This window comes from Saccoglossus kowalevskii, chromosome 2 (genome assembly GCF_978046115.1).
Source record: "Saccoglossus kowalevskii chromosome 2, keSacKowa6.1, whole genome shotgun sequence".
Lineage (NCBI taxonomy): Eukaryota > Metazoa > Hemichordata > Enteropneusta > Harrimaniidae > Saccoglossus > Saccoglossus kowalevskii.
In genome coordinates this window covers 24,827,754-24,850,368 of record NC_140642.1, presented here as the reverse complement: position 1 = coordinate 24,850,368, position 22,615 = coordinate 24,827,754, and the positions used below count along the sequence as shown (strand labels likewise).

At 35.3% G+C, this 22,615-nt stretch overlaps 1 protein-coding gene across 1 annotated transcript in view; it reads left to right on the top strand.

Moving 5' to 3' along the window:
* LOC100377364 (spectrin beta chain, non-erythrocytic 5-like) overlaps positions 1–22,615 on the top strand; it is a 73,266-nt gene that overhangs the window by 35,112 nt on the left and 15,539 nt on the right. The window contains exons 22-61 of the mRNA XM_085493453.1: positions 55–239; positions 780–809; positions 1,494–1,750; positions 2,461–2,661; positions 3,299–3,458; positions 3,629–3,756; positions 4,318–4,477; positions 4,619–4,696; positions 5,043–5,182; positions 5,724–5,847; positions 5,931–6,077; positions 6,413–6,676; positions 6,794–6,924; positions 7,308–7,494; positions 7,887–8,087; positions 8,225–8,341; positions 8,563–8,676; positions 8,991–9,173; positions 9,278–9,423; positions 9,768–9,882; positions 10,141–10,251; positions 10,438–10,617; positions 10,719–10,922; positions 11,040–11,189; positions 11,714–11,818; positions 12,108–12,202; positions 12,644–12,734; positions 12,854–13,009; positions 13,391–13,582; positions 15,050–15,133; positions 15,264–15,382; positions 15,568–15,682; positions 15,901–16,014; positions 16,150–16,332; positions 16,469–16,570; positions 18,191–18,379; positions 18,481–18,558; positions 18,691–18,863; positions 19,085–19,322; positions 19,446–19,583. Coding sequence (XP_085349579.1) covers positions 55–239; positions 780–809; positions 1,494–1,750; positions 2,461–2,661; positions 3,299–3,458; positions 3,629–3,756; positions 4,318–4,477; positions 4,619–4,696; positions 5,043–5,182; positions 5,724–5,847; positions 5,931–6,077; positions 6,413–6,676; positions 6,794–6,924; positions 7,308–7,494; positions 7,887–8,087; positions 8,225–8,341; positions 8,563–8,676; positions 8,991–9,173; positions 9,278–9,423; positions 9,768–9,882; positions 10,141–10,251; positions 10,438–10,617; positions 10,719–10,922; positions 11,040–11,189; positions 11,714–11,818; positions 12,108–12,202; positions 12,644–12,734; positions 12,854–13,009; positions 13,391–13,582; positions 15,050–15,133; positions 15,264–15,382; positions 15,568–15,682; positions 15,901–16,014; positions 16,150–16,332; positions 16,469–16,570; positions 18,191–18,379; positions 18,481–18,558; positions 18,691–18,863; positions 19,085–19,322; positions 19,446–19,583 — 5,885 coding nt within the window. The remainder of the gene's footprint in view (positions 1–54; positions 240–779; positions 810–1,493; positions 1,751–2,460; positions 2,662–3,298; positions 3,459–3,628; positions 3,757–4,317; positions 4,478–4,618; positions 4,697–5,042; positions 5,183–5,723; positions 5,848–5,930; positions 6,078–6,412; positions 6,677–6,793; positions 6,925–7,307; positions 7,495–7,886; positions 8,088–8,224; positions 8,342–8,562; positions 8,677–8,990; positions 9,174–9,277; positions 9,424–9,767; positions 9,883–10,140; positions 10,252–10,437; positions 10,618–10,718; positions 10,923–11,039; positions 11,190–11,713; positions 11,819–12,107; positions 12,203–12,643; positions 12,735–12,853; positions 13,010–13,390; positions 13,583–15,049; positions 15,134–15,263; positions 15,383–15,567; positions 15,683–15,900; positions 16,015–16,149; positions 16,333–16,468; positions 16,571–18,190; positions 18,380–18,480; positions 18,559–18,690; positions 18,864–19,084; positions 19,323–19,445; positions 19,584–22,615) is intronic.

The window sequence follows — 22,615 nt, the reverse complement described above, 5'->3', positions numbered from 1 at the left end:
GTGTTAAGTTGGTGTATATTCCATTCCATACACTTATTACTTTTAATTATTCAGTCCGCAGAGAGAAAGCCGCTCATTTTGATAAGGAAAATGTGGAGCTGAGGCAGAAGAGCATTAACACTACATATCAGAGATTATGTAAATTAGGTCAGGCCAGACATCGTTACATCGAGGACGCCATCACATTGTATTCTTTCAATCGAGAGTGTGACGACTTTGAAGATTGGATGAAGGAGAAGGTATGATAGGAAAGATCTATATTTCAACTCTGGATATTCTCAGATTGGGAACATCTCAACAATGGAAAGCTTTGCTTTTTATATCTTCATGCGCATATTATAATGCATTCTGGGTAACTGAAATGATGTACTCAGAATTTCTCTTTGTTTTGTGCTAAAATTGTCATCATAATGCTTGGTAGATTTTTACTATAAACATTTTAGTCATTTTGAACAGAGTTTCTTAACTATATTCTGAGTGACAAAATGAACATACTTTAGTGGCACAATACGTGTCAACTTTCAGACTATTATAATCTTTACCGAAGCCTTTGCATGAACTTTTCTTCTACTAGACAAAGACGCGTGTTCCTGCTACCATGTGACCCATCCAGCGGCATCAAAATATCAGACAAAATCCCTGTAAAGACAAAACTATTGTTGTGTGGTCCCATAATACCATAAATTTCGTAGGTAGCGTAGAAAAGTGGCAATAAATGAACGCATCACTCGGTCGTTTTTGGAAATAACCATTAATCTGTGTATTTATGTTGTTTTTAGCAAATCTTAGGTGTTGCTATCAAAATGAAGGTAATTCAACAACAGTATCAGCCAATTACATTCAATTCTCCATTTGTGGTCAATGGTATATCCTGTAATAGCATACCCATCTTATGCATCCCAGAAATCCCAAAATTTAAGAACAGTGCACCTCAAAACTCATCCAATGACACTGGTGCTTTATTTAAGTTGGTGACGGAACATTAGTACTTTGATTTTCCATCATTATAGTCTGTTCCATTTGCTCGCTATAAGAGCAATTGTCAGATGATGATATTGTAACCGTATATTTCATCTTTATTTATTCAAGATTAACCGCATGTTGCATGGATATTTTACTTCATACTTTATTATAAACTAGTTTAAACTTTCCCATGAACTGAGTTTTTGCAAAACTGACGTTGATTTGGCTGTATGTTTTCTTCACAAAACTAAGCCTTTTAAAATTTTTGCTTTGCAATTTTCTTTCTTACCTGACCCTTCTGACGCTTTATGACTGATGACATGGTGGTCCTTTATGCACCTATTATCCTTGGCTTGCATGATAAAAATAAACGAAGAATTTTATTGTTTTGGAAGCATGAGATGCAAAATACCGTTGATTGGTTTAAAATTTGCTAGACTTTACAATAAAAGTAGTTAACTATTTAACTTAACTCGTTTAAGACATGCTATCTCTGAATGTCGTAAGAAAATCCAATGCCTTGATTTCAGGAAAAAGCATTGAGAAAGGATGAATCTTTCACTGAGAACATGGAGACAATGAAGAGAAAGTTTGAATACTTGCTGACTGACATTGCTGCCAACGCCCCTCGTATGGATAAGATCAATAAGATGGCCAATGAGTTTGTAGAGACTGGACACAGTCAACAACAAGCTGTGAGAGATCGACAGAAGGTTGTACAGGAAAGGTGGGATAAATTAAACCAGCTCCGAGAGGATAAAGAGCGACTGATGGAAGGTGTTTCTGGGTAAGTCTGTAATCCATGTAAGTCTGTAATCTCAAATGTACTGCCTTGCTTATTTGTAGTAGTGTTGGATTTCATTCAGTTTATATGAATTATTTATGATTTTTTGTGTTTTGTATAATTAGTAGATAATTTACAGAAAACAATTTCTGGTAATTTGTTTTCCTGGTAAGTTAATATATTTGAGAAGTTACATACTGAATCATGAAGTAGATTGCTTTAATATTTAATAAATAATAGGTAGTTGGCTACCATTAAAACAAACGATCAGATTTACCAAAACCCAGATTAAAGTATATGGTCACTGAGCTATTTTTCTCACAAATTATCACTATAATTGAAATGGTGTCTTCAGGATCATTTACTATTGTTTTCATCAAATGTTCTCATTGCATCTCAAAATGTCATTTGGTTACATAAAGGTGTAAATATTAGATGTAATTTTGATACAGGTATTACAAAATTCTTATAAATACTATTTATATTTTGATTCCTTTAGAAATAGTTCCGAAAAGGTTTATTTTTTCAGTCATTTTTTTTTCCTCCAAAAAAAAATATCATTGGTACATATTTTTTAAAAAATGAAGAAGTTGATGATGTGTCAAAATCTATATTTATCAGGCATTCTTGAAAAAAAAATAAAGAGTGAATTCTTGTGGACAGTTTATTAATAAAATAATGTATTTATCTTTCTATATATCAAATTATTACAGTATTGAGCTTTACAATCAAACTTGGGATGAGACAAAAGACTGGATTATGGAGAAGTCTGATGCCCTGTGTACAAATGACGATATAACGCTTGTCAAAGACCAGAGTGCTGTGGATGCACTCATGAGGAAGCATCGGAACCTGGAGAGAGAACTGGCACCTGTAGAACATAAACTAAATAAACTAGGAATGCTGGCTAAGGCGTAAGTTAATATCATTTCACTACTGGCATAATAAATTATGAATTGATCTAGCAGGAATGAGTATTTTGTGGCTTGTACCATGTACGGACACTGCAGACAGGAATGAGTTGTGTGTATCAGTTGGATCTTAGGATATTATGTGTACAGCTGTCATATTTTGTGAGAAAATTGTGTATCTTGGTCGTTTTCCTAACTGAGACACCATGATGCAAGTTCACAACAATTTGTGTAACACATGACCTTACAACCAATTTTCACTTATCTATAAATGACAGTTCTATTTATAATTGTATGTTTTTGTTGTATGTGCGCTATGCAAAGAATGGTTCACACAAAAACAACGCCATTTTTACTGCCATATACTGAGCTATGTACAGTGACATGATGGTTTGAATGCTATGTCAATAGAAACTATATTATAATTTGCAAGATTCGACTGTCCAGTTTTCTGTTGGGGCTCTGTATCGTCAATTGTGTGTATAAAATTGAAATGTGCTGCTTGACAAATGTGACATTTTACCGGTAACATACATACTGCATCTGTGATTCATAAATGGGTGATAGGAGGTCAAAACTATTCAGCTTAGGGTTAGTGTACATGTAAGGTACATAACATGTGACTTGACTTTGATTTCAGTGTGCGTACATCATATCCCCGTGAAACTGAAGTGATTTCTAAGAAGCAGACAGAAATCAATGCATTGTGGGATGCTTTACAAGACAAAGTAGCCACTAGAAAGGCCAAACTAGACGCAGCCTACGATATTAGTAAATTCCATGCTGATGCTAAAGACCTTGTAAGTACAGGAATTTTACTGCCCCCACCCCCTTATTTTCTTAAAATAAATGCGAGTGAAAAAAAAAATGATGCAACTGCAATCGATGTACAGAACTTTATAGCTCAAATTGAAATGACAATTTTAAAAGCTGTTATAAATAATGTTGGTTTGTTTTTTATTTATTTTAGCAATCATGGTGTAACGATACAATGCTAGAATTAGCTAATACAGAGTTAGCAAGAGATGTGCTGGGAACTGAGGGACTTATCCAACAACATCAAGATTTACGAGCTGATATCAATGCACATAATGACAAGTAAGTCATGGCAAAATTTTTAGCTCCGCTTTCGACTTTGTCGACTTCTACTTGAAAACTACAAGCCTGATTGCTTTGATACTTGATGTATATGTACATGTACCTTGGGTAGACCTCTTGTAGATTTGTTTATTTCGTGATGATATCTATAATTCTCTAATATTGGTGAATATTTTTGTAATTTTTGGTTGTAATTTTCTTGTTGAAAACCGGAAGTCACATTGCTCTGATATTTTACATATAAGGTACCTCAGGTGGACCTCCCTCAGATTTGTTCATTTTGTGATGATATCTTCAATTTTGTAATTGAAATGTGAATTGTTAACAGGGGAGCTATCTCGGCCTAGAGGCTGCTTGTTTTGGATATGTGCAGCAGAATAAAAACATCTGCTGTAATCCGCTCTGCTGTGATGTATAGTGTCCATTCTATAATTGTTAGCCTCACTGGAGCTTGTCTAGAAATGGGACGAGAAAACATTTCTATAAATACAATAGAAAATAACAATAATATCTTGTAGCAAGAAATATCAATATCTCTCTGAACTGGTTTTCTCAATTTAGTTTTAAAGATTTGATGGACTTGGGTCATCGTGTTTTACAAGTGTCACCCGAGTCTGCCACTGTCAGGCATAAGATGAACAAACTCATAGACGACAAACGAGAAATAGAAGCTGCTTGGAATCGTAGGAACCAGAAGTTACACGACTGTCTGGATCTTGCGGTAAGTCGTATATATCGACTACTACATTTTGTGAAAAAATATTACAAAATTCATATATATATGTTATAATCATTAAGTGTTATCTGTATCATTGAATAATTAATTTAATTTAGTAAATGTTTTAATTTCTATTATCAACAGCAATTCAACCGAGAGGCTGACCACATAGATGCCATTACAAGCGGTCACGAAGCATTCCTCGAGTACAATGATCTTGGGGTAATCTAATGCATCTTATTGTCAGAATAAGCATCTTATGCACAGTTAAATGTAACAGTTTTATACCAAATATTTAATAGCAAATGCCGGTTTAATGCCATTAGGAAACCAAAAATGAAACAAAAACTGAGACTACTTAGGAATTTTTGAAGAAACTATAGGTCGAAATGTCATAGAAAATTCATCCAAATTTACATTTTTTCACTGGTTTCTATGGTGCAATTATTTCTTCTTATCCAATGATTTTCCTTGGTGACATTGGATGAAAAGTGAAAACTCATGGTGAAAAGATTAAAGTTATATCACCACTGGGAGCAGTTGAGATGTTATCTGTTTGATCTTACAGGATACTGTGGAAGGTGTGGAGGGACTCCTTAAAAGACATGAAGATTTTGAAAACACATTAGCTGTACAAGATGAAAGACTCAATTCTTTGAGTGATATGTCTAAAAAGCTGATCTTAGCAAATCACTATGCAACTCCACAGTACGTATGCAATGTAATCTCTTAACTCAAACTGTCAGTGACAAGGTTTGCAATGCACGACAAAGAATTGGTTTCTTGGAAATTTATTTGATTTTATTGACTGCATACCCTATTTGTGGATTGCTTGTTGTGTCTGATTTTCTGTTTGATTTTGTCACAAATTTCCATCTACAACACTTTCAATATTTTGTGATGTTTCACTAATTTTTTTTTTTTTTGCCAAGTAGACTTGTGATGATAGATGTTTGGTAGATGACATTTAATGATGATAATGCAGGGATTCAATGAAATAGCAAATTTTATGACATACGTGGACATAATTAGTCAAAATTATGACATGACAATAAAATCATCAATTTATTGATGGAATTTAAAGGATACAATTTTCGAGTGTTCATTCCTCTTCAATAAAGGCATATGTTGTAAATCAACCAATATGTCATGCACTGTATGTATGTGTTTGTGAAAAACATGGTTTACATGCACCGGACACTTTCTATGCCCTCTGATATAGTATATTGTTTTTTTCTTTTCTCAACAGCATTCAGAATAGAACTGAAGAAGTCTTAAATCGAAGACAGAAAGTGAAAGACAAAAGTAAACATAGACATGATATGTTGAAACAGTCGGAGGGATATCAAGAATTCTGTAGAGATGCAGACGAGGTTGGTGCCAATAATTTGTTGAATAATAGCACATGTACACTGAGCCATATTTTGGAGTTAATGTCAATATTTTTGTTTTCTAGTTGGCAGAATGGGTAGACGAAAAGCAGCAGTTTGCCATGGATGACTCTTTCAAAGATCTTTCAAACTTGCAAAGTCAGCTGAAGAAACACCAAGCATTCGAAATTGATCTCGTAGCTAATAAAGATAGAATGGAGAAGCTTAACCAGGTATGGTGTGCGGTGAAGTGATGTACTTTGTCTCGGGTTCTATGGTATGCTTATGAGATTGGCCAGTAATAGACATTGCTGAAATCAATATTTGTATGTGACTATCAAAGTGTCAGTTCCTTAAAACAAAGCACTAGAAATATTTCATATTTAAATCCAGTGCAAGATAAGAAGATAATGCATGACTGACTGACATTTACCATGACAACATGATATTATTCATGTAACACAGACATCATATTGTTGTGTGTTAACATGTGAATCACAATCAAATTTTTCAGCAAAGTTTAATTTCATTTTAATGTGTAATTATCTCCATCACTTCACGGTTACAGGAAGGTCATCAACTGATTGATGATGGCAACTATGCCTCTGATGATGTCCAGGCACGTTTGGACGATTTGAACAAAAACTGGGCTGCCCTCTATGGCCATTCATCTGATAAGACAGAGAAGCTGACACAAGCTACTCAGCAAGACCTGCTGAATAAATTATTAGAAGACACAGGACTGAGTCTCGCTCAGCTTGAAGCGTTGTTAGCCTCAGAAGACGTGGGCCATGATCTGAGAAGCGTGAAAAATTTACTCAAGAAACACCAGGTATGTCTGCCCTTGTGGAGTTCACAGTTCTCTGCTGAAGTCAAGGCTTATTTCTGAATAACTTTATTAAGATGATCAGACTATTCTAATTTTTGGTTTTATATATTAATTTTGTAGTTACTTGAAGGAGACATGGCCATTGAGAAAGAAAAGATAGATAATTTGAATTCACAGGCACATACCTTAGCTGATGAAGGACACTTTGACGCTGACCGCATTCTTGCCAATGCCGCGGATCTCTCTGCCAGGTAATCTCACTATGTTGTAATATGTGCTGCACATTAAAAGCTCGATAACAATCTTTCAACAGTTGACAGGGATATGTTGATGTATAAACTGACTTCATGAGATCTTTATCACATATCACTATACATTGTTGTAAAGGTTGCATAATCTTTAATAACCCTTTCTCAAATGTATTAGCTCAATATATTCTATCGCCCTTGAGATCAGCTGGCATAGTACAGCTCAAAAAGTCTGTAAATAAATTATAGGATTTGTCTTGTTATACACTGAAGGTTACTTTAGTTGAAAAATGAACATGTGTGTTTTATGGATTGTCCATTGCAATAACATACACTAATGCGGCTCTATAGCTGAGACTAATATTGCACTGGGTTTGTATTGATAGGTATGACAATTTGAAAGATCCGGCCGCTAAACGTAAGGCACAGTTAGAAGATTCGTTGAAATTACAACAATTCTACCATGATATTGATGCTGAAAACCAGTGGGTAAAAGAACACATACCATATGCCTCGTCTACTGACTATGGGAAGACTTTACATGCAGCCCAACAACTGAACAAAAAACATCAGGTATGGAGCTTTGCTACACAAACTTTATTTTGTTAAAAAAGTTGCATCTTGAAAGCATTCATAGAACTTTGTTGGGATCCTTCGCCTATTCTGTGATGTGATATGTATAGTCTGCATTTGCATGAAATGTGGGAAATGTGTAATGAACATTTCAGTGTTTCTGAACATTGGTTTTTGTTTCGACTTCCTGTTTGAATTTGTGTTTGAATTTTCCTTGATAACATTTTAAAATAGAGATCACATACACAAGATTGTTTTCTGCGTTTTTCACTACTGCCCGGGGTACATACTGCTACTATTTCTTGATTTTATTGCCCTAGAATTGCAAAATACCACATGTCCCCAAACTCAGCTCAAATTGCATAACTAATTCATTTTATTCTGTTTTCCAGAAATTAGAGATGGAATTAACAGGTCATCAACCAAACATTGATAAAGTTTTAGCTTGTGGCCAGTCGTTAGTTGACGCTGATCATTTTGCAAAAGAAGACATACAGCAACAGTGTAATGACCTATCAGACGCATGGGATAGCCTCTTTGATCTAGCCAATGAACGCAAACAGAATTTAGATCAATCGTTGCAGGCACAAAAAGTAAGTTAAATGTTTAGATCTGCTTGTTATTGTCAGCAGATTACCATAATCAGGTTCTCAGTGCAACCAAGTGTTGTATAATCAAATTTTAGTAACCATTTACAGAATTGCCAACAAATGTAAATTTCTCTTTGCAGTACTTTTCTCAAGCCAATGAGGTTGAAGCGTGGATAGCGGAGAAAGCCAACCTTGCCAAAAATGCAGATTATGGTAAAGATGAAGATGCTGCAGAGAAAGCCCTTACAAAGCATAAGGTATGGATGACTTTTACTTCCAAACTTGTTTTCAAGCGACAAGTCATAGGCAACCATAGACAGTACATTGTGTTTTGGCATGAATAATCTTTACTGTTGGAAAATGACATCTACATTCAAATATAAAATCTTCTTTAGACTAAGTTAAATCAGTTTCATGTCCCTTTACTTCCAGTTCTCCGTGCTAATACCTAATAAAATTGTTTGTGTTTATTATACAGGCGTTAGAACATGACATTGATAACTATTATAAAATAGTTAGTGATTTGAACGCAGAGGCACAAAAAATGATAGAAGAAGGAAATCCTGATTCCAAAGACATTGCAAAAAGACAGGTGAGTGCATGCAGAAAGTAACTTTTTATTTGCTTGACACTCTTCATTCCTATATAAAGCTGTAGACCATATTTCTTCTATTGGAAACACATGTGTTTAAGTTGCATGGTATTTTAGAAGATTCTGTATGGTCTAGCGTGTTATGTCTGTAAATCAACTAGAAACTCTGATTTGACACTCAGAGAAGCTAAGCGTGTATCAGAATAATAGAATTAAGGAAAATGTTGAATTGAAGGTGCTTTGAAGCTAAAATCATTGCTGTTGGTGAGTATAAAAACCATTTGATTCCATATCATTTTATATCTGGTATGTAGGAAATTCTGCAAAGCCAGCTCGGTGATTTATCCAAGGCTGCAGCCGCCAGAAGAGATAAGCTGGATGACTCGAAAAGATTTCATGAATATATGAGAGAGAGTGATGATCTCGCTAAATGGATTGCCGATCAACAACAGTTAGCATCATCAGAGGATTACGGACAAGATTATGAACATTTACAGGTACTTAAATCTGATTTCTCCCAAGTGTGCATCTCATATGAATAACAAAATGATAAAATCTTCATGTAATCCATGTATGTAAAACCTGCTTTATATATTTCAAGATGCTAGAACAAAAGTTTGATGATTTCAAAAGGAGAGTTGATGCCGGATCGGAGAGGTATGCGCAGTGTGAGGAGTTGGCGCGACAACTACTGGAAGATAAGCATCCAGAATCACAAGCTATTGCTGACAAACAAGAAGCTTTAAAGTAAGTCTCCAAAATCTGATGTCCTAATTTTAGGATATTTGTTATGCAGTACTTTTTTGAAGAAAAAAAACGATTATTTGATATGTATGTGTTGTACTGGTTCTCAAAAAATACATACTGCAATCAACTAAATTAATTACGTATTGACCCAGACAATACGATAACCACAGTGGGTACTATTCAACTACAGTGTGAACAACCATAAGAGGATATATTGCATTGGCTTTTAAGATACATATATGTACATTTCAAATACTGGCCATATATGATTCATGCTTAATGATTTCCATACTGACAGGCTGTAGAAAACCAAAACATTAACATCATTTCTTATTTTTTTCCAGGGCTGATTATCAGAACCTGCTTGCACAGATTGGAGACCGAGATGAGGGTCTACGTGGTGCTGGTGAAATTCATCGCTTTAACAGAGATGTTGCCGATGCACTCTCTCGAATTCAGGTAGGTCAACAGTGGTTTCTAGTGAGATCCATTCATTCAAAATGGATGTTGCTGATTTACTCTCTTAAATTCTTGTAGAAATTCCTGGTGAAAACCATCTATTTAACAGAGATGTTAGCAGAGTTATGCCCAATTTTTAAAATAGTTTCATCAGGTTTTAAAACCTTGATATCTTTTGTGTAATTTAGTTGTGAACAAATTGTTGGTTTACAAATGATTTGATCTGAAAAAGCTCACAATAATTTTGCTATGTTTTAGGAAAAAGAAGCAGCTCTACCTGAGGATCTTGGTAGAGATTTGAATACAGTGCAGGAGCTGATTCGTAAACATGAAGCCTATGAAAATGACCTTGTAGCCCTGGAAGGACAGGTAAGATACAACCTTGTTGTCTTGGGATTGTGTGAAATGTTTTCATTGTAAATTCAATCATGTTTATGTTTTGTGATAATTTGAGCTTAGTCTAAAACCTTCATCAGATATGGTATCTGTTTTGAAACCATGACCATGCAAAATTTGTTTTAAATGTGTGTTTTTTTTCTGTTCATTTAACTAAAGTTGCAAGTACTTCTGGATGACTCTGCCAGATTACAACAGGCATTCCCCGGGGAAACTGCTGACCAGATTGCTGAGCAACAAGAAGCTGTTGTTGCCAACTGGAATGAACTCCAGGATAAAACATCCCAACGAAAGGACATGCTGAACTCATCTCTGGATTTCCAGAAATTCCTCGCTACTGTTAGTATTGTTCATATTGTCATTTGCAGATATGACTTGGATCGTGATTGATAGTCTTTCCAACCATTTTCTCTATCATTTCCTAAATGTTTGCGTTTCAGAGCCGAGATTTGATAGCTTGGATCAGTGAGGTAAATCGAGACATGCTGACTGAAGAGCCAGTCCGGGACGTAGCCAGCGTTACTGCTCTCATAAACCAACATGATCAGTTAAAAGCGGAAATCGATGCAAGAGAGGACACTTTTGCAGGCGTGGCTCAAGCTGGGGAAATGCTTGTTGATCAAGATCACTATGCCACCGATGAGGTGTGTGTACCATTTATGTATTGTGTTGGGTTTTTCACATTTACTGTTTCATATCGTTTGGACACCAACTGATACTTCTTCTGAATCACACTGTCGCTATTCACTTGTATCCATCAGGTGAAGGAGAAGTTGGATGCAGTGTTACATGAACGTGAACAGTTACACGCTAACTGGCAGAAGAAGAAAGACGATCTGGATCAAATGTACGACTACCAAGTATTTATGAGAGATGCTAAACAGTTAGACACACTCAGCAGTCAACAAGAGGTATATTCTTATCAAACAAATAATAAAAATATATATTCACATTTTTACCTTGCCTAAGATTGTGGTTGCTATGTCTGTCCTTGTCGTCATTGTTGTTAACATTTTTTTGTGTCTATACTTACTCAACCAATTTATGTCCTATATTGGTCGCAAAGTATAATGGTCACCATTTTTTGTCGATGTCATTATCAGTGTCATTAATTGCATCCAAGATAACAATTTTTATCCAATCTTAAACTTGGTTATAATATCAATCAGTATATTATAGTCTCTGCATCTCGACATGCCTTGACCGTTCACATTTAAACTTCACACAATACATGATATATCTTGGGATTAGCACATCTATTCATTTAACGATTTGATTCCAGATAGATGAATGGCGGCATTTTTATGCTTCAAATTCATTAATATCTAGTATTTCTAGGATTGATTTAATTCAATCTATGGATAGCTGAAATGAATGGAATATAACATTGTCTGAAAGCAATGTGTTAAGATGTATTTATGTTCTGTTTTCATAGGTGTACTTGGCAAGTAGTGACTTTGGTAATGCAGTAGATCAGGTTGATGCTCTCCAGAAGAAACATGAAGCTTTTGAGAAGTTATTAGTCACACAAGATGAGAAGGTAGGTCTTGTCCTCGATTGATAGATGTGTGGTTAGCATGTCCGTCTAGCTTAAAAGGTATTGCAGGTTCAACTCCTGTGGTCGGTTGCCAACTCAGCAGTGAAAAAAAGAGTACATACTCTCATTGCCAAGCTCACTGCATTCAGGTTTGGAATATGGAAAACAGTTGGTTCTGTGTGCTGTCACCGGTGAGTAGTGGATCACCATAGAATTTGCTCTGTAATCACTAATTCTCTGATTACTGTTATAATAATATTTGTAATGTAATATTTGTGTTGTTTATTTCTAGTTGGCTACTCTTGAAGACTTTGCCCATACGTTAATTGCTGAGAATCACTCCCAGTCACCGGCTATCGAGGAAAGACTTGCAGAAGTCAAAGACAGGTAACAGAAACACTGACCATTTACATTTGTGGCACAAAAATTCATTATGAATTAATCTGTCATATCCACACTATTTGCTGAGCTTAATCAGCTGGTACCTGTAGCATAGTTATTAACAAACAATTCATAACATTTATGAGTTGTTTTCACCAATTCATCTCCAGTTACGAACCAGAAGTTGATTAGTGGTCTTGTGGCATGTATATCTTTTCCCCAACATATTTTGCCAATAACAATGTGTTTATTTAGCTTACAACTCAACTATATATCAGTCTTTGCAAGGTGTATGTAAACTACAGTTGGTTTCATAAAAACTGTGATAGATTCATTTGATAGGTTTAGTGTTCTTTATCTCTATGCACTATGTCATTACATTTCCATACATATCCTCCATGCAGGAAGACATCTTTATCTAACTCTGTGTATTTTTACATATTTCAGGAGGAGAAAAATCAAAAATGACAGCGCCAGAAGAAAGCAGAAGTTGGAAGATTCTAAACTGTATGCTCATTTCAATGATGATGTTGCAGAGGTATACTTTGTTGCATTTTATAAATCTTGATATTCATGCTACCACCTAGAAATATAGCATGTTTTACTACATTGGGTGTCATGTTCTAAATCGTAGATCCTTTGTTATATCTTGTGCAGATGAAAGCGTGGATTGATGAGAAATTGAAAATAGCTGGTGACCAGTCATACAAGGACGTGACTGACATTCAGGAAAAGATGAAGCGACTACAAAGACATCAGGCTTTGGAAGCGGAAATCATCGCCAATCAAACCAAAATCAAAGAAATCAAACAGGTGAGGTTTAGACCAATCATTAACTCTGCTGGAAGGAGTTTCTACAATAATATTACGAATACAAGCTTTAGTACATTGTACAAAGTAATACAAGGGAGTCTCAACACAACTCAATTCTGGTTAAAATATTAAAATGGACAAATAAAAGATGTCCAGAAGAAAAAGAAAAAAAAAGACATGTCACCATCCCACTTTTTAGCAAGAGTTGCAGTCACTTTTATCAAATTAAATCCTCTGCATCTGTCTGTTTTGTGTATATATACATATACAAGTTACCATTCAGTTATCTGAATGGCAATTTTACTTGTCCTTGGCTATGGGACTACCCTTAGTGTCAAGGCCCTGTTTCCATCTTGATATCATCCATGTTTTTTTTTTCAGAATGGCGATGTGCTTATTGCCAAGAAGCATGAACATTCCGTTGATATCAAGGAACGAGTGCAGGAATTACTAAAACATTGGAATGAGTTAGTTGAAGCATCAAGCAGTCGCGGACGCTTCCTTGAGGAAGCTAAAGATATCTTAGAATATAACCGGCAAGTTGATATCGTAGAGACATGGATGAGAGAAAAGGTACGACTTGTAATTCTCTTCTGAATTATTCAAGGATTCTTCTTAGTGGTTATGCATTTCAGAAACTTATAAACGGGATTGCTAATGAATTTTCTTTATATTTTTATCTTTATATGTTTATTAAGTTTTTGATCTGGGTGCATGGATGTTTGTTTTTGAGATGGTGTCTGTACAACACAATGCTTTTTTCAGTCTCTTTGTATAAACATTGGAAACTGTGGTTAATTTAAAATCCTGGTGACGTTTTCAAAATATTGTTTTTTTATTCCTTTTCTTGGTTGTGATCATTATTATTGGGTCACTGATGCATATGTATGGTGGGTCTTGTTTGTTTGTTTGGATGCAGGCTTTCTTCTGTTTTTGTATCGGTAAATGTTCTTATGAATTTGTTAAAAGTAAAAGTTTTTGTCAAGTTCTGACAGTAACACAGTAATGTTTCAGTTTCTATGTTTCTTGTTTAATCATGAACTTCAATGTGATCAGCTAAAAGATGCTTTGCCATATTAGAATTGGTGTTTTCACCGATACGTTGGGTTAACTGTATTTTGAATATTGATATTTAATGATCTAGAATGCTGTCGCCTTATTCAATACGAGATGTTTTGTATACACGTTCAATCTGGGGGTATATCGTACTCACCTTATTATGTACACGTAATTCGTCTATCAGGTCTTGCCATTATACGCTGTTCGTACTTATGCAAATCAGGTGGGTTCAGACGGTGACGACCGTGCTGCTTTGCAACAATATTTTATAATGCATCTTGACTGGGACAACAATCAGTGGTTTCTACAGGAATTCATTTACATGATTTTCATAGCCTGTTTAATGTAATCATAAATTTTGTGGTGATTTGGGTTCAGAATACAGGTTGTTTGTTATCATGTTTATTTGGTTTGGTTTGTTTTGTTGATGATCTCCTGGTATTTACATCTTACAATAAGACAGTGAATGAATCTTCAACTCAGTTCATTTGTAATTGTATAAGTAAATACCGCATTTCCACTATTAGAAACACACTTTCAATTGAATGCATGTTGTTTTATAGTCTTGTATTAAATTGCAAATCCTTTCAAAATGACATAATTTACACATCTCTTTGGATTTGTTGGTTGGATCAAAACTGGTCTGATCACTGTAAATTGCCTTTTTCCCTCTACTCATCTAGAAGTGCTGAATCACAAACCCCTAAATACATCGCCGTTTTTAATGCTCTAATAGAGGAAATACGGTACCCAAAGTCGAATTGCCATGGCATGTGGTTTAGTCATGTGATTCTCTCATATGGTTCTGGCATTATACCGTACATTCCCTTCTTTCTTGGGAATTTGTGTTTGTTTATTCTCACTGGCCATCCATTAAATAATTACTTCTTCTCAGCATTTTTAATTTTTAAAAAGTGGACAAAAGCATGGTTCGGGTTTTTAGGTGATCAGTGTTCTTTTAACATATGTTTGGTTTTATAGGAAATGATGATTGCTGCCGGTGAACTTGGACGTGATTACGAACATTGCATGGAACTACAAAAGAAGTTAGATGATTTTGGAACTGTAAGTATTGTTTTAATGTGCACTATCAGCTGATGGAGAGAATACATCATGATAAACACTGTTTTACTTGACTTGGGTGACTATTTCACTGATAACTCCTTTTTTTTTATATATATATATCTATGTACAGAGTATGACGGTGGACGAGTCAAGAATTCTGTTGGTGAATGAACTCGCTGATAAACTTGTCAAAGATAAAAGTACTGAGGCTGATCTTGTAGAACAGAAGAGAGATGATATCAATGATAGGTATGTTACTGAGCATATTCCATAATTCAATGGTGCTATCCCTAACCACCTTTAATCAAACCAATGAAAATGGCAAAAATAAATTGCATATAAATCCAGCATGAAATTTGTAAAAAATATAACTCAGAAATACAAAAAAGATACATACATTAGTAAATTGACATTACTTTCAAAATTTCTTTCAGATGGCATAAAATCCAAAATGGCCTCCAGGATTATAGGGCAAGACTGGCAGGGGCTCAAGAAATCCACTCATTCAATAGAGATATTGATGAAACCAATGACAGAATTAACGAAAAGGTATAATCATTACAGTAAAGTTTATTTTATTTTTATTTTCTATTACTTTCTTCAACTTTGTGGACAAGCTTTGTATTTGCTATATCGGTTTAGGTTGCTTAAATTGTCATTAAGTTGTCATTATGTTTCCCCAGAATCATAACTTGCTGAGAGTCATCAGATTTGTTTATATTATATTGTTGTAGTACATCGTTATAATTATACGAATCTATTAATAGTTCCTGGCAGTATCTAGTGACGATTATGGCAGAGATCTTCCTGGAGTTGAAGCATTACAAAGGAAACATGACGACACTGAGAGAGATATGATTGCTATTGCGCATAAAATGAAGGTAATGAACACACGTCATCATTACTACTAATTATGGCGGTTTTGGTACTACGTATATGAGACGTACTGTTTCTAAAAAATCTGAATCGTGCATCCCTCTTGTACTGTAATCTTGTATTGTGTGTTTCTTTTAAAGGACTTGGACAAAACTTCTGAGAAGTTGAAAAAAAAGTACCCACAGAATGCGTTGGCGATTCAAGCAAAGCAATACGAACTGCAGGAGAATTGGCAGAAACTAAACGAACAAGCGCGTGCCCGCAAAAACAAACTTGGCGATTCGTACAATTTACAGAAATTCTACAAAGAAAATCGAGATTTGGTGAGTTCTTTTGCTTTGATGTGTGAATCAGATTCAGATTACATTGTTCAGTGATACATAGATGCTTGTATGCATGGTTTGTGGCATGGTTGAGGACCAACTGTAATAGCTAACAAAATTCTTATTTTATCAACAGATTTCTTGGGTGAACGATATGATCACCAAGATGACATCAGCTGATTTAGCCAAGGGAACAACTGAAGCTGAAAATATGGTGGAATTACATAAAGAGAGAAAGGTATGGCTGTGTTTTTACAAAATGTTCAAGTACCGTATTACCTCGGGCACGCGCCCAGGGGCCTGAACATACAAAATTGGGAAAAAATGGGGGTGGGCGCTTACCCGAGGACCACCCCAAAAAAGATTTTAAAAAGTTGTTTTTGTGATCGTATGATAAGGTCAAATAAAGGAATGCTTTCGTACACTTTGTACACGTACTTATTTCTTGATTTATGCGAGGTTTCAATAAACGTGAGCACTCGGTCAAGAACTGTGGGAACACTAAGACACGGGGTCGAATTTCAAGAATAAAACTTGTTTTATGTCAGCGAATGAAGTTGTATTACTCACTGAAATTGGCTACAAAGTATGGTAAGTATTGTAATCAATGCACGGTTACTTTTTTAGTAACCGTGATCAGTGCATGCAAGTCGAAACGGCCGGGAAAAACTACCGCTTGTAATCCAAGATGGCGATGACCTCATTAGCATAATTTTGTTTACGCACGTATTGATACATCGCATTGTAATTACTGAAGAATAGCAGACAGGGTTATGAAACAAATAAACCTTTTATTACTGATGTGAAATGTTTACAAACTATTGTGAATACATAAACATATCCAAATGGCGATACATAAAAAACAGACTGAAAATAAACTCTGGTCGACCTCATTAACATGATTTATTCACGCACCCACACACGTGACAAAATTACAAAAATAACGATGATGCAACAAGTTCCCATCGTCGGCATGCCTCATTATGGTTATCGTGATGGACTTGAGGTCGGCAAAATGTTTTTTCTTCAACGACAGAAAAATAATGCACATGACCGTAATGCCATAGCTGTGATGAAGGATGGAAAGAAAGTAGCAAGTTTACGACGTGATGTCTCAAAAGTGCTAGCTCCCGTTATGGATTCACAGTCAGCGAAATACTACGTTTTGAAACCAAGGCTAAGTGCTTCAAACCACTCACCAAGGTATGGATCGTTGCAATATTGCAATATTGGATTCATCGTGAATGAAGAGAAAGCAGAATGTGTGCGCCACATGCTGCGTGGTTCATCTTACGTCGTTAAGTTCCAATGAGTTTTTACGTAAAAACACAAACAAAGCGGCCCTTTTCAGGGCCACCACACACTCCAAAAAGAGAACTACCCGTAACAAACACGCTATTTAAATAAATCGAACGCGTTCGTTTTTGACAAATAAAACTTTATTGTTGACCCCGTTCTTGGCTAAAAATCACCCTGGGCGTTTAACCGAGGATGTCCCCAACATGTAACTTTTGTGAAAACGGGGTGGGCGCTTGCCCAGGGAGGGGCGTGTGCCCGGGGTAATACGATATACTAACCTTTTAACCTTATATGAATAAATGAAAGGTTTGAAGTTTTTTCACCTACCTTTGTTTTATTTATTTTACCACTAGATAGCACTGTAAATCACAATACAGTAAATGTAATTTGTAGAATGGGGTTTCTTCAATTAAACAACCGTATGGAGAAAAACTGACTTGTAGGATGTAGCTTGACCTCCTTATATTTTAAATAGTGGCCTACCCTCTTTAACCTTTAACCTTAGGCTATTCTTTGATATGCTGTCATTTATATTGAGATGATTGATTTGTCTTCGCAGGTTGAGATAGATAGCAGAGATGCATCTTTCAAATATGTCTCAGAGTTTGGTGAGAATTTGATAAATTCAAACCACTATGCTGTGGACGACGTGAAACAGACACTACACCATCTATCAGAAGCTAGACAGAATCTACATCAAACATGGGATGAACAAAAACAATTACTAGCGCAATGTTACGACCTTATGGTGAGTATTCTAAATTATGCAGGAATTTCACTATTGATGAATGATAGACTACCCACAATGCAATATTATATTGATGCATATTTTTTTGTCTCCTACAACAGGTATTTAATGAGTATGTAGAACAAGCTGAGGCCTGGCTCGGCACAAAAGAAGCTTTCCTTAATAATGATGATGTAGGAGTAAGTACTGATAAATACTTTTGTAGCATTATATTTCCAAATATAGCATTCTTATTACAGCATGTGATGAGATTCAATTTTGAATTACCTGAGGTGTTAGGATAACAATCCAATGTCTTATTTCTTTGATAGGAATCGTTGGCCGCAGTGGACACTCTTATAAGGAAACACGACGGTTTTGAAAAAACTCTGGACACCCAAGTCGAGAAGATTGACGAGTTGCAGACGTTTGCCAGAGAGTTATCACAGGCTGGTCATTATGATTCAGATGCCGTCAATCGAAGATGTATGGCTGTATTGGACAGGTACTTGCTGATCCCGCATGGTTGAAAAAATTACGAATACGATTATAAATATCAAGTTTAATATTATATTATTGTGAAGATCAAAGTTAATCAACCATTCACAGCATTGTAATGGTGCTATGACAACTTCCGGGCTGTTATGTCATTCCATAATTTATTATTCTGGTTATTCAGCATAATATCACAGTCCATCTTGTTGTATTTTTTTTTTTTTTTCACAGACGAGATAAATTATTTGAGTTATCCTCTATGAGAAGGCGGAGACTGGAGGAGTCTCGCCAGTTACAGCAATTCCTAATGAACATGTACGAAGTGACAGGCTGGATTTTGGAGAAATTACAGATTGCCGCTGATGAGAATTATAAAGATCCAACCAATTTACAGGGCAAACTTCAGAAACATGTGGCGTTTGAAGCTGAATTGACCGCCAATAAGGGAAGATTGGAAAGTGTTGGTGAGGTAAGCATTTCCATCCTGTCACATGTATTGAGATAAAAATTAAAAATTGGTTATCATTGTCGCTATCATTGTCATCAGTAAGTCGTGATGTCATTACATTGTCTTTTTTTTTCGTTTTAACAGGAGGGAGCACAGTTGATTGCAACTGACCATTTTGCTACTGAGGAAATCCAGTTACGACTTAGTGATTTAGAATCCTCGTGGGAGCAATTAGTCGATAAGTCAACTGACAAGCGTGAAAAGTTGCAAGATGCATACCAGGTACGACCTTTTCGCTTTCAAGGTGGAATTGACATGTACAGTTTTTGACTCCCATGTGCGAAGCACAAAATGGGAGTCTTTGCAGTTAGTGTGTCTGTATGTGTGTATGTGTGTATGTGTGTATGTGTGTGTGTATGTGTGTATGTGTGTCCGACTGTTCCACTGCTATCTCAAGAACCATACATCGGTTTTTGATGAAACTTGGTGCATAGATGCTCTGGGCCAATGCGCAGATTTGATTAGGTTTTGGTAAAAATCCATGCTCGTTAATTACCTAATTTGCATGATAATTAGCTAATTTTTAGCTGTTCTATGACTGTTCCACTGATATCTAAAGAACCACTCATTGGATTTTGATGAAACTTGGTACATAGATGCTCTGAACATATGCGCAGATTTGATTAATTTTTGGTAAAAATCCGTGCATATTAATTACCTAATTTACATGATAATTAGCTATTTTTTAGTGGTTCCATGACTGTTCCACTGATATCTAAACAACCACTCATTGGATTTTGATGAAACTTGGTACATAGATGCTCTGAACTAATGCTAGGTTTTGATTAGTTTTTGGTAATAATCCGTGGATACTAATTACCTAATTTGCATAATGATTAGTCAATTTTCGGTTTTTCCACTGATATCTCAAGTACTAATCATCACATTTCAAATGAAACTTGGTACATAGATGTCATACGACACTGCACAGACCTGATAGTTTTTATGGTAATATCAGTACATATTAATTACCTAATTTGCATAATTAATTAATTTTCAGCATTTGATATAAGTAGTTAGCATTACATTTCAATGAAACTTGGTACTTACATACTCAAGGACTATGCAGAGATTGATTGTTTTCGATAAATATTTGTGCATATTAATCACCTAATTTGCTTAATTAGTTAATTTTCAGCTTTTCCATGGGTATCTCAAGTACTAATCATCGCATTTCAATGAAACTTGGTACATAGATCCTTTAGGACTATGCAGAGACCTGATTAGTTTTAGGGTAAATAATTGTGCATATTAATTACCTAATTTGCATAATTAATTTTCAGCTTTTCTACTGATATCTAAAGTACTAATCATTTACATTTCAATGAATCTAGAATTATGCAGACCCAATTAGTTTCCGGTAAATATTTTTGCATATTAATCACCTAATTTGCATAATTAACCAACTTTCACACTGATATCTCAGGTACTATACATCACATATCAATGAATGTACATGGATGCTGTAGGACAATAGACAGACCTGAATAATTGTGGGTTATTAATTAACCAATTTTAAGCTTTCACACTGATATCTAAAGTACCGTAAAAACTCCAAAATTTCGACCGGTTTTAAATAATTGGCGTTAGAAATGTGACATGTTTTTAGAGTCGTGGCCGAGTTGTAACTCAAAATCTAAACAAAGTCATCAATCAGTGAGTATTATGACAAGCAAAACAAAACATCAAGACGCGCAGAAGAGGTCAGCACAAAACTAATAGGTCAAAAGACAAAGCTGTCTCGCACTACCTAGGAAAACTTGCGAATGTTCGAAGTACAGGTACCCATTGGACAAAAGATACATGGAAGTTTAGCAAACTATCTCCCCGACCCAGTGCAATGTATCCGGTTAGAATCAAAGCTCACGTGTCCCTTATTTGAGGGACCAAATTCTGCCGTAAATTCGCCCTTGGATTAAAAAATAAAATGGGATTTAAGAAAATAAAATGGGACTTTTAAGGTGTATTTTGGCGTCATTTTTCGGACATTTCAATCAATCCTGCCGGCTAAAATAGAGTCTAAGTTTTACCGTAGTCATTGACGTCTGTCTATTCAAGAGTACACGTGTATGATTTTTATCGTGACTAGCGTGAGCGGGTAAGCTTCCTTTCGAGAATGAGCTGTTATCACTGTGAACAATGTTAAATTATTCTTCAGATGACCAGTTTATTTTTTAAAAACAACTAATTTTTTTATTTAAAAAAAAATCATGCCGTTTTCGCATCAAAATCCAAGCCAAAATATCGTACTACAACATCAATCTCTTCGCATTGCGTTCAATAACATTAACATATTTAAATAAGCTATGGTAATTTGAACACGTTGGCATCATCCAGCTTTTTGATTGGTTAATTAGCGATTTGACCTATTTGACCTAAGAGAACATGGCGGATATCCTACAGCATCAAACGTTTATACGAGACCGGAATCATTCGCTTACGATGAAACTTAGTTGACTTTTATTTGTATTTCATAACCATTCAACAAATTTATTTTGTGTACATTATTATAATCACTACTGAGTACAGTAATAATCAACAATTCAGAAACGCAGCATGCCGAGATTTTTGTGTTCGTATTTATTTGAAACTTCGTTTATTTAGAATATATTTTCGTTACCAATAAAATAAAAATCTCTCAGTCAATCAGAAACCCGGATTCATGCCTTCGAGGAAGGTCCCGTTTGAACGCTCACATCGGGTTTTTTTTTTCGTTTGGGGGAAAACTAAAACTGGTCGCAATTTTCGAATAAGAATGAGTCGGCAATTTTTAGTGGAGTCGAAAATTTGGAGGTAAATAAAACACCGAAACCCGGCAAATAAATAGCCAATCGAATTTTTAGAGGGGTCGAAATTTTGGAGTTTTCACGGTACTAATTATTGCATTTCAATGAAACTTAGTACAAAGATGCTCTAGGACAATGTACAAACCTAATTAGTTTGGGGTAAAAATCTGTTCATATTAATTCCCTAATAAGCATAATAATTCATAATTTTTTGGTTCTAATCACATTTCAATTAAACTTGGAGACATAGATTTTCTGTTACATTGCGCAGACCTCATTAGTTTTACACTCAAATCTGGTCATATTAATTTTCTGATTTGCATAATTAGTTTTCAGCTAAGTAATTTCGAATTATATTTAATGTGTCTCCAATACTCTCAGCACATGGGAGTTCTTTCTAAGCTTTCTTTGATTATTTTTGCCAGAAAATTGTTTTTGCTAATTTTAATCAAAATTGTGTGCATTGTA